Genomic DNA, 12,313 nt, shown 5'->3' with positions numbered 1-12,313 from the left:
CATTCAGGTTACTAATTAGAGGCATCTTGCAGACACACTTTATTGCTCTGCCCTTTCAGATCAGCTAGATCAGTCTTTCCCAATCCTTTTACCCCAGAGGAACCCTTCATTCATAATTTTCAGGTCTCGAGGAACCCTTACTAAAACCAATTCAATGGTGGTCAGTGAAAAAAAAATGCCCCTTACATTTGTGGTCATGCGGAATAAGGCAGCCCTTACAGTGGTGGTCAAAATGCAATCCCTACGGATAGCTTAATATTGTTGTCTTCATGCAACTGGCTCTACCAAGTGGCGTTGACCCCAGAACTATGCAGACACCTTAGGATAGGAGGTCAATCAGCCAAAGCTCAAGGAACCCTTAGCAACCTTTGGAGGAACCCTAGGGTTCCACTCAACTCTGGTTGAGGATGGCTGAGCTAGATGGTTTTAGCTGCAGCACTGACCGTCTCCTTTCATCTAGAGAGAGAGTATCACCGCTCCAGGTGGGTCAGATCAAGGTAAAAGGCATCTCCTTCAGTCTAGAAGTCCAGGTGCTGGCAATGCTATGACAGTTAGACATCAAAGAAATTCTGGACAGCAGCACTCTGAAAATATTTGCCTTTATTCAATAAGGTGTCATCCAAAATACAGGTCACAGCAAAGTGGAACAAAGCTAACACGTTTTGCACTACAAGGAGTGCTTAGTCATAGCTATGACTAAGCACTCCTTGTAGTGCGAAACGCGTAAGCTTTGTTCCACTTTGCTGTGACCTGTATTTTGGATGACACCTTATTGAATAAAGGCAAATATTTTCGGGGGGGGGGCTGTCCAGAAAGTCTCCTTTCATCTGTAAGAAAGAACTGAAATTCCATTCAGATACAGCACAGAACAAACAGCGACGTGTGCAGGGACACTTTCCTTTGCAATCGGAAACCACCGGTGTTTATGTAGTACTTAGACATGCTTTGTATGGATGATATCTTTGCTCAGCCGTGGAAGGTGAATGCATCTTGTCGCTGGTGCAGTAAAACCCATAGAGCGCAAAGAGGGGAGTGGGGAGCTATGGCTGAGAAATAAACAAGCTTTTATAGCTACCTATGAGATTTTAAATTTGTTTAAACCTGGAAATCCTGCCTTGGAGCAAGAACTCTTTTCTATTATAAACCAGAATAGCCTTTCTGTGCACTCCTCTAATCTTGGTTTAATTTATTTAGACCCAACTTTATCCTCTGTGAATGGAGGAGGTGGGGATGAATGTCACAATCTCCCCTTCTCCAATCTCAGAATGCCTTGCACTCTCTGAAAAGAATACAAGGCGTTTTTCAGATTGGATGAGCTGCAGAGCCAGCAAAATGCTGTAATCTTTGTACTCCAGTTGAAAGCGTTGGACGTTCAGTGCTTGTTGTACAGGCTGTTTGAAAGTAGGAAAGTACGAGTCTTCCCAAACGCAGCAGCCATACATGGCACACGCTTCGTTTTTTAGTGTTTTTTTCTTTTCTTTATTTTTTTTTCACAGGGCAAATGTCCAAAAATAGTCCTTGATCATGGTTTGACCTTAATCCATTCAATACCGGGCATTTTTACCCCATTCTTGCCCAGGCCAATTTTCAGCTTTGAGCGCTGTCACATTTTAAATGAAAATTGCGCGGTCATGCAACGCTGCACCCAAACAGAATTGTTATAATTTTTTGTGACCGATAGTTTCTTTTGGTTTAATCACCACTGAGTTTTTCTTTTATGAAAAAAGACCAAAAATTTTGAAAAAAACCCCCCCGTTTTTCTTGGTTTCTGTTATGAAATGTTGTAAATAAGTAATTTTTCTCCTTTACTGATGTGCGCTGGTGAAGGGGCACTAACATGCAGCACTAATGGGCGGCAATGATGAGGAGGTACTGACAGGCGGCACTGGTGGGCATCGCTGGTTGGCACTGGCCGGCTTTGGTGATGGGCCTCACTAATCATTGTACTGACTATCGGCACAGACCTTCCCCTGTCAGGAAAGCTGCTTATTGGCTTTCCTCTACTAATGTGCGGTCAGCGTGAGTAAAGGCATGCCGATAACCAAAACTTCCTAGTTACATTGTGATCAGCTGTGATTGGCGCAGCTGATCACATGGTAAAGAGTACATCATGGACTCTTTACTGTGATCGGAGATGCGGTGTGTCCGATCGATCACCGTGCTGCATCCAAAAGTGGTACTTTCGCTGATTTGTTTTCTCCGGTGCCACATTTGGTACCTTTTTTCGTGGGGGGCTTTGACAGGTATCCTGTTCCCACTTCCAGGAGTGGCCCATGACGTCACTACCCAGCTCCCCCCCACCTCTCCCTGCCCCTGGGCCAGTAGGAGAGGTGTGGGACCTCGTGCATGCGCAGTAGGGTTCCCGGTGTGAAGCAGCAAAGCTACACTGCCGGGTTCCCTTACCCACAATGGCGGCGGCAGCACCCGACAGCTGATGAAAACATCCGACATCTCTGGACTCCAGGACAGGTAAGTGTCCTATTATTAAAAGCCAGCAGCTGCAGTATGTGTAGCTACTGACTCTTAATTTTTGCAGCGGTGGACGGAGCACTGCTTTAAACCTCTCCCCGGCTGTCATTTTGCTATAGGCTGGGTGGGATGTGGTTAAAGCTGGACTCCAGACTTGCCTTCAGTCTTGCACAGTTGTACATGGTCCTCTTCTCTACTGAAATAGCTTACTCTGATTTCACTGAACACTGAGTGCTTCTTACAGTGTGCATTTGAAGCTGCAGCCCGTCAGAGACTTCCTCATTTCCTGGCTGGAAGACATCCAGCATCATTTACCGCTTTCTTCCCCAGCCTTTCTGTCCCTGGTCCTGTGCTCTTCCCTTTTTTTTTTTTTTTTTTTTTTTTTTTTTTCAATCCTGGCAGCTCAAGTAGATCTAAACCCAAGCAATAAAATATGATATATAAGCTATTAAATTTTTTTTTATTGTAGGTCTATCAAAAGTTGCTTTTAATTTTATTAAATCTGCAACTTTTATTTAAATAATACCTGCTGATCCTGCCATGCATTTCCAGTTTTGGGGTGTCCACGAGTTGTGCCCCTGCATTATGACCCTGTCACATGCACCTCTGGTAAAGTCTACAAACAGTTGTGCTGACTCACATTGCACAGTCATGGTCCACCTTTTATTATAGCGGAAAGGCAATATAAAGCAATGTTGTGCCACCAATGGGCATATAAAATAGGCTGATGTGCAACAAAGGGTAAAAAAAAAAAAAAAAAAAAAAAAAGGCAAAACAGTATTTTATAGGAAAGAAAAACCATGGAAATTGTTTGATGCACTGTGTTTTAGAAAACGAAAAATCTTTCCATTAGGATATATAGATATACTTTAAATAAGCCTTCTAGTTTGCATGTAGTCTTGCTGGTTTAGATTGTATGCTCATTTTTTGTATTCTCTAGCAATGGATAGAAACCTGACATAAGCTGACGTGTACGTTTCTGACACTAAACAGATTAAAGCTTTGATGTTATCTGTGATGATGTGCACTCAGAGGATTGAGATGATTGTACGCCATTGATGGAGTTGCTGACTTCACTTGTTGCTGCTTCCTATGACTATCAATGACGTTCATAGCTCTGTCCAGAGGGGGGGGGGTGGTAGGCGCTTTCTACTAATTTCTTGGTGGTGGTGGCTTACAGGTAACTGAGAAGTGTAGGACGTTGGAAATGGATCAGAAGGAACTAGGATGTGGCATGTGATGGGTTAATGAGGCACCGATCGAACACTCGAACGATTTTTGGAAGCGGAACCGAGCCGCTATGAAGGAAGGGTTAATCGCACCACACCGCAGGTCACTGCTAATGAGCTTTTATCCCGGGTTAATCCCCTTTAGCAGTTATTAATAGCAGGCCCAACCCCTCATAACAGGGTCAGCTGTGGGCAATTGCGTCTCTTCCTGCCCCCCCCTACTTCTATGGCTCTGCAAAGTGTTGCACCCACTCTCGGTAGATGCTCGGTTTCAGCAGCCCATGCTCTCCACCGTAGGCATCGTTCGGCGCTGGAAGCTGGCTACTTCTCACCTGACTTCTTCCACTCCTGCCCTGGACCAAGAGGGGCTGGAACGATACGGTATGGGATTCTGTATTAGGCTTTTGATGGGTTTAATAGAGAATGAGGGATGTACTTCCAGGCACTAAATGAATTTAATTACCACATTGATCAGCCACAGATCCTGTGTAATTTAATATGTGTTTGGTTTTAAAGGGATGAGGTGGAAACCCCAGTATGAGCCCGATCTCGATCCAGTGATGTGCGTGAAAGCAGAAGCTCTCTACCTTCTCATTGGTTGAGACTCAGCAGTGGGAGCCATTGGCTCTTGCTGCTGTCAATCAGCCAGTGAGGAGGGGGCAGGGCCAAGCCATGCTCTGTGTCTAATGGACACACAGAGTGGGGCTCGGAAGCAAGCATGCACACACGCCCCTATAGTAAGTGGCATCCCATGGTGGACACTCAGTGGGGAGGAGGAGCCAGGAGCACCAGTGGGGGACTCTAGAAGGAGAGGATCAGGGCTTCTCTGCAATATCATATCACAGAGCAGGTAAGTATGACATGTTTGTTTTTTTGTTTATTTTAATTTTTTTTAAAAATCATGCATTTACGATCACTTTAACACCTTCACCTCCTCCTCCCCCTGTGTATGATCTGTACATTTAATATCTCTAGTGCACCATTATCAAGATCCATTGTTTAACCCCTTCAGTACCAGCATTGTTCTTGTTTGTATTTTATTTAAAAAAGTCTCTTTCATCCTTTATTGCATCTCAGCTCTGATCTCCTACATGGCTGCATTGCTTTTCTCTATTTTCCTGACGCAATATGTGTTGAAATGGCTACTTGTTGTCCCCATCAGAAGCCCATGTGACAGGGTGACAATGCAGGAACACAGCTAGGAAACAGCATTGTCATGAACAGGAGCACGGGGGGGGGTTATTTTAATGAAAGCTGCAGAAATGCATTAACATGTATAAGCTCATATGAAATTTTAGAGAATGAGCCCACTTTTAGTGGGTATGAAGTACGGGTCATGAGAGCGGGCAGTGCCATTGTGTACTCTGGGACTGAATAGTGCAGAAAAGTGGGCAGTGCCATTGGGGTGGATATACCTTGCATTCTGGGGCGAGGATAGTGCAGAAAGGCTGACAAGCAATGCCGTTGTGGTGGATATTTTCTGTACTTTAGGGTGAGGATAGCACAGGACAGCTGGCAGTGCCATGGTGCTGGATATGCACTGCTCTCTGGGGTCAGGATAGCACAGGACAGCTGGCATTGCCATTGTAGTAGATATATCCTGCCCTCTGCAGCGAGAATAGCACAGGAGAGCAGGTACTACAATTGTGGTGGATATATCCTGCACTCTGTGGTGAGGATAGCAGAAGAGAGCAGGCTGTACCATTGTGGTGAATATACACTGCACTCTGGGGTGAGGATAGCACAGCAGGGCTGGCAGTGCCATTGTGGTGGATAATAACAACTCTGGGGTGAAAGTACAGAACAGGCAGCGCCATTGTGGTAACAATACTCTGTACTCTAGGGTGAGAATAGAACAGGAGAGCCGGTATTATGATTGTGGTGGATAAATGCTGCACTCTGGGGTGAGGATAGCACAGGAGGGCTGGCAGTGTTAGTTTGGTGAATCTCTCCTGTACTATGGGTGAGGATAGCACAGGAGAGCTGGTGGTGCCACTGCAGTAGATACACCATGCAGTCTGGGGCGAGGATAGCATAGGAGAGCTGGAAGTACCATTGTTAGAAATACACCCTGCACTATGGATGAGGACAGGAGAGCTGGCAGTGCCATTGTGGTAGATACACCATGCACTATGGGTGAGGACAGGAGAGCTGGCAGTGCCATTGTTGGAGATACACACTGCACTATGGGTGAGGACAGGAGAGCTGGCAGTGCCATTGTGGTAGATACACCATGCACTATGGGTGAGGACAGGAGAGCTGGCAGTGCCATTGTTGGAAATACACACTGCACTATGGATGAGGACAGGAGAGCTGGCATTGCCATTGCGGTAGATGCACCATGCACTCTGCGGTGAGGATGACACAAGAGAGCTGAAAGTACCATTGTTAGAAATACACCCTGCACTATGGGTGAGGATAGGAGAGCTGGCAGTGCCATTGTTAGAAATACACCCTGCACTATGGGTGAGGATAGGAGAGCTGGCAGTGCCATTGTTAGAAATACACCTTGCATTATGGGTGAGGACAGGAGAGCTGGCAGTGCCATTGTTGGAAATACACCCTGCACTATGGGTGAGGACAGGAGAGCTGGCAGTGCCATTGTTGGAAATACATTGCCGTAGATGCACCATGCACTCTGAGGTGAGGATGGCACAAGAGAGCTGGTGGTGCCATTGTGGAAGATGCACCATGCACTCTGGGGCGAGGATGGCACAGGAAAGCTGGTAGTTCAAGAATAGGGCTTTATGGCCAAATATGGAGCAGGCCGCACTCTGCAAAGGAGATCTGTACAGTGCTGGGTGGTGACTGGAGGAGACAGTTGAAGGGCTGTGGGTGGAGAAATTTGCAATGTTTGTATGTACACAAAACTTGACCTCGGTGCTCTTGGGTGTGGTTAATTTATAGTAGAAGCAGATTATAAATCATACATCCCCTGTGTGACAGTGCAATTCACACACAACAAGCTGGAAATTTCCACAAATAGACTCCCCACTGGGTGGCGCTACAGTATAAGCTTGAGATAACAGTTGCTCAGTTTTAGGAAGCAGGTTTTTGCCTTTTCTGTAGGTGAGAATTCTAAGGCAGGCATAAGAATGTCTAATCGCTCATGTGTAAGTTTTTTTGTTTTTGAATGCTTTTTTGACAAGGGGGATTAATAAGCCGCATCAGATTTTGCAACTCAGGGATGTATGAGTTACGATTTCAGACTGACCTGGGAGTCTGGAACAGTTCTATCCAGATTTAGGAACGGTAATGATCATAGAACCTGGGGGCTGGAGATTTATATCTCCAATACAGACTTGTGGCACTCAGAGATTTGGACAAAATCTACCTTTGTAGTGGGTCGCGCCCCAACCACCCTCCCCCAGCACTGCAAGGGTTAATTGTGAATTTATTATAGAGGGGCAGGGATAAGGTGAAATGCTGATGCTCCTTACTTCTGCAGGCTCCCTCCTTCCATGCATTGCCGCCTCTCGAAGGCACTTTGGATCTTGGTTACTACGGTTATGGCCAGTTTATTGCCCTGTAATGAAGAAGAGGGACCACCCAAAGTCCTCAGTTTTGATCAGAAGAGAACAGTGCTGGAGCCTGCTGGACCAAGGGATAGGGGAAGTAAAATGTACCTTATCCCTGCACCACCAGACTAAAGAAGCATTTAACCCTTGCAGTGCGGGGCGTCTCATTGCAGGGGTATATTCTGTCTAAGTTCAGATTATAAAGCAGGCTTGTGCTTTCTTGACAGGGAAGACTGTCGTGTTAGAGACTGCCCATGTTACAGGAAACTGTTAAAGTAAACCAGTTGGCTCACCCTACTTTGTAAGGTGGCTCCAGATCCATAAAGCAGGCCCTCCAAGTGAATGTTCCAGCTCTATTTTTATGTGTAAACCTTCTAGGGCAGTGATGGCGAACCTCGGCACCCCAGATGTTTTGGAACTACATTTCCCATGATGCTCAGCTACACTGCAGAGTGCATGAGTATCATGGGAAATGGGGTTTCAAAACATCTGGGGTGCCAAGGTTCGCCATCACTGTTCTAGGGTTTCCCCGATCCCTGGAGCTTTATTTGCCGTTATCAACCACTCTGCTTCCTAGATAAAGACTGGTTTTCCTCCTCCCACACCCGGTGCCTTCATTTTTGGCTGCAAAATGTGATAATGTAAAAACAGATTTAACCGTTTTTAATTTTTTTTTTTTTTTTTTAAATCGTAATCACAACAGAAACTACCCAAATGACCCTGATCAAAAGTTTACATACCCCAGTTAATACCGTGTATTGCCACCTTTAACATCAGTGACAGCTTGAAGTCTTTTGTGATATTTGTGGATGAGGCCCTTTATCTTCTCAGATGGTAAAGCTGCCCGTTCCTCTTGGCAAAAAGCCTCCAGTTTCTGTAAATTCTTGGGCTGTCTTGTATGAACTGCATGTTTGAGATCTCCTCAGAGTGGCTCAATGATATTGAGGTCAGGAGACTGAGATGGCCACTCCAGAGCCTTCACTTTATTCTGCTGTAGCCAATGACAGGTCGACTTGGCCTTGTGTTTTGGATCATTGTCATGTTGGAATGTCCAAGTACGTCCCATGCGCAGCTTCCTGGCTGAATGCAAATGTTCCTCCTGTATTTTTTGATAACCTACGGTGTTCATCTTGCCATCAAATTTGACCAAATTTCCACCTCCCTAGTTTCACAGTAGGAATGGTGTACTTTTCATCATAGGCCTTGTTGACTCCTCTCCAAATGTAGTGTTTATGGTTGTGGCCAAAAAGCTCATCACTCCAAATGACTGTGCCAGAAGGTTTGAGGCTTGTCTCTGTGCTGGTTGGCATATTGTAAGCGGGATACTATGTGGCATTTGCGTAGTAATGGCTTTCTTCTGGCGACTCGGCCATGCAGCCCATCTTTCTTCCAGTGCCTCCTTATTGTGCATCTTGAAACAGCCACACCACATGTTTTCAGAGTCCTGTATTTCACCTGAAGTTATTTGGGTTTTTCTTTGCATCCCGAACAATTTTCCTAACAGTTGTGGCTGAAATTTTAGTTGGTCTACCTGGAGGTGGTTTGGTTTCAACAGAACCCCTCATTTTCCACTTCTTGATTAGAGTTTGAACACTGCTGATTGGCATTCTCAATTCCTTGAATATCTTTTTATATCCCTTTCCTGTTTTATACAGTTCAACTACCTTTTCCCGCAGATCCTTTGACAGTTCTTTTGCTTTTCCCATGACTCAGAATCCAGAAATGTCAGTGTAGCACTGGATGAAAGATGCAAGGGTCTGTCAGGAGTCCAGAAACTCATTGACCTTTTATACACACACTAATTACAAGCAAACAGATCACAGGTGAGGATGGTTACCTTTTAATAGCCATTCAAAAAACCCTTTTGTGTCAACTTGTATGCTTGTTATCAGGCCAAAATCACCAGGGTATGTAAACTTTTGATCAGGGTCATTTGGGTAGTTTCTGTTGTGATTATGATTTAAAAAGAGTAAACACAGTTGATTGATAATAAATGGCTTCAGCCAAACACTAACCATAAGTGAAAGAAAAATGTTTGTGTTATCATTCATATTCTCTGAAAAATGGCCAAGAAATCATAAATTCTGCCAGGGTATGTAAACTTATGAGAACAACTGTATTTCTCTCTCTTGCGTTCATTGATGGACACTGCTCTTCTGAATTTTGACCTTGGGGGAATATAGCCACCTACAGGAGTAGGACAATAGGCAGAAAAGAACTCGGTACCGCCTGTGGGCAGTCCCTTCTGCCATAAAACCCCCTTTATGCTATAGACTGCTGTTTAAGGTTTGCCCCTTTTTTAGGGGTTGTTTTTGTGGTTGGCCTGGTTGCTCCAGTTGCCTTTGGTTTGACCACCCCTTGTTGAGGCACTGCTTTGGGACGTTCCTATGGTAAAGACTTCGAAGAGCTGTGTCCATCAAACGTAAGAGAAAATTGTTGGTTTTTTGTTTGTTTGTTTTGTTTTTTGTTTTTTGTTCCTCACTGTAAAATCCCTTTCTCTTAGTTCATTGATGGACACAGCATCCACCCCTCTGTTGGCATTTTATGCTTTCTGCCACTGCTTTGTTAGTAACTGGATTTCGCATAGCAGAGAGGGGGTTTTATGCTAGAAGGGGCTGCCCATAAGCCAACCTTTTGAGGAGCAAGAGCCATTTTAGCGACTTGGTAAACTGTTGCGGGCCACAATGAGCGAAGCAGGCAGTCCTATCCGCCCAGACAGAACGGGAGGGATCCCCTTCTGTGTTTTTTTTTTTTTTTTTTTTTTTTTTAAGTGGATCGCATTGGAAAATGGGGCGGTGTAAATGGACTCAAGTCCGTTTTTACATCTGCCACTCTATAGATGTGAATAGAGTGTCTGTCTGATTTGGGTCCACCTGAAAAACAGGCAGGTACTGTTAGTGGGTATTGCTGGCTGGTTCCCGACCCACCATCCCCGAGCATCAGTGTGACAGGAGCCTGTGCTGGAGGAAGCATGCAGCTGCAGTAGAGAGCAGAGCTTATGCTTCCTGTATTGCTCCTGTCACATTCCTGTTTTATACAGGAACCATCGGCTCTGCTTCCTCTAGCGCCGGCTCTGGTCTTCGTGCTAATGCTCAGGGATGGCGGGTCGAAAATCCGCCATCTTGACTTGCCAACCTGCCGTCCCAGAGCAGGAAGTGGCGGGCCACATCAGAGGGTGGTTGGGCACCCCTGCCATAAGCGGTGCTGAGTTATTTTCTGCCTAGTGTCCTACTCCTGTACGTGGCGATATATAACTTTATGGTCAAGGTTCAGAAGGGCTGTGTCTGCCAGTGAACTCAGAATAAAGGATTTTACGTTAACAAAAATCCCAAAGTCACCTTAGAATGTGTGAAGGCAAAAGTTGATTTCCAAGACCATGATGGGAGGTGTGAAAGTTGTGGTACCGTCCTGTTTTAGTTGCATAATCCCATCCTTGGTGTCAGAAAGGCTACAGAGGTGTTTTTGACTAAAGGTGTGAATTGTCAAATTGCTAGAGTAGAGATGGTAAAATGACATTATATAGGGAAGACTGGTGTCAAAAGTGGCGCCTCTATTCAGGGAAGGGACACTTATTAGAACTCAAAAAGCTGCTTGGATAAATTACAAAATTTCTTCAACATTACAGAACAAGTAAAGGTTGAATGTCACTAACTACAACTAAATATGCCATGACCTAGATCCGTGGTCTCAATTGTGGTCCAGATGCTCCCACTGACACCAACATTGAGGCACCATTCCCCCCCCACTGACACCAATAACTTGATTACTTCTACTGACATTAACAATGGGGCACCATGCCTTCTACTGACACCAACAACGGAATGCTATTCTTTCCACGGTCATTGACCATGGGGAGCCATTCCTTTCATTGACCTCAACAATGGGGCAGCATATTTCACACTGACACCGATGAGGAGTTTCCTTCCACTGACGCTGACAGTGGGGAACCATTCCTTTCCTTGATGAGAACAGTGGCACGCTATTTTTTTTCAGCTGACGCCAACAATGAGGCACAATTCCTCAAATATGTCTTTTTTTTTTTTTTTTTTTTTTTTACTCCCTCTGACCACTAAGCCTGAGACATTGTTCACTGATGCCAGGGCATTTTTGCTCTCCAGTCCGGCCCCCTCAAGGTCTGAAGTAATAGTAAACTGGCCTTTGTTTTTAAAAGTCTGGAGACCCCTGACCTAGATAATTAAGAACCTTCAGAGTTCTTAAAAAATGTTTATCATCCATGGGGATTACTGTAACCTGTGGGAGATTGGCACAAAAAACTTGGGGGGCTGAGGTTATATCCCACTTTTGCTTGGTGTCTTCAAGGAGGTTGTATGTCTTCAGCTGTGCGGTTTCTATTTGGTTTCTAGACTTCGCTGTGATTCTCCTTTTAATGTTTTTCCTGGTCAGTTCACTGTACTGGGTGCTGTGCTGCACAGCAGCTTTGGCTACTTATTTACCATGCCAAAGGAATAATGCTTGAGAGCTAATTAATGAGTAAACGGTTGAAAAAAATGAGTAAATCTGGTTATGTTCTAACAATAACAAGAAAACATGAACTCTGCTTGCCGCTATTTACAGACAGTCTGTCCAAATCTGGAAGAGCAGGTCCTTTTTATTGGGGGGTAGAAAAGTGTCTTGGAGTAAAGCTGTCAATCAAACCTTCACTTGAAAATGTATTGGATGGCATGGAACATTTTGGCCAGTTGTTTCTTGTTCTTTGTCAGTTTAGTCAAATCACTGCAACTGTGGGTCACATAACATTGTGTATCTCTTTTGAATAAGATAAGATAAAACTATTTTTAGCTGTTGCATGCTATGTCAGTAGGTAAGATCAATAAACCTGACACAGGAGGCCGCAAGTGCCTAGTGCATTTTCACCACCACATTTATTGAATAAAAAGTAACAAAAACATACTCGCAAGCATGAGAAGGTATGAGCATATCAGAAAATCAACTCCAGCTTAGGCGATGCCAAAGTAGCCGCTCGTGGAAAGCTGATGTTTTGGGGGACATGCCCCCTTCCTCGGAGCTCTGAGGAAAAGGGCATGTCCCCTGAAACACGTCAGCTACAGCTACTTTAGCATCGCCTAAGCTGGAATT

General features: G+C 44.8%; 1 protein-coding gene across 4 annotated transcripts in view; it reads left to right on the top strand.

The window, feature by feature from the left end:
* Positions 1-12,313, top strand: part of LOC141133212 (cAMP-dependent protein kinase catalytic subunit alpha) — a 96,135-nt gene that overhangs the window by 17,034 nt on the left and 66,788 nt on the right. Inside the window, exon 1 of one of the 4 annotated variants that reach the window (XM_073622438.1) lies at positions 3,950-4,079. The exons of the other annotated variants lie outside the window; for them this stretch is intronic. Within the exon in view, the coding sequence (XP_073478539.1) occupies positions 3,980-4,079 (100 nt within the window). The 5' untranslated portion in view covers positions 3,950-3,979. Of the gene's footprint in view, positions 1-3,949; positions 4,080-12,313 lie in introns of those variants that run through there. 4 annotated transcript variants of the gene reach the window in all.

This window comes from Aquarana catesbeiana, linkage group LG03, assembly GCF_042186555.1.
Source record: "Aquarana catesbeiana isolate 2022-GZ linkage group LG03, ASM4218655v1, whole genome shotgun sequence".
Classification (NCBI taxonomy): domain Eukaryota; kingdom Metazoa; phylum Chordata; class Amphibia; order Anura; family Ranidae; genus Aquarana; species Aquarana catesbeiana.
Note: the sequence above shows the minus strand (reverse complement) of the source record. Positions and strands in the feature narration are given on the sequence as shown.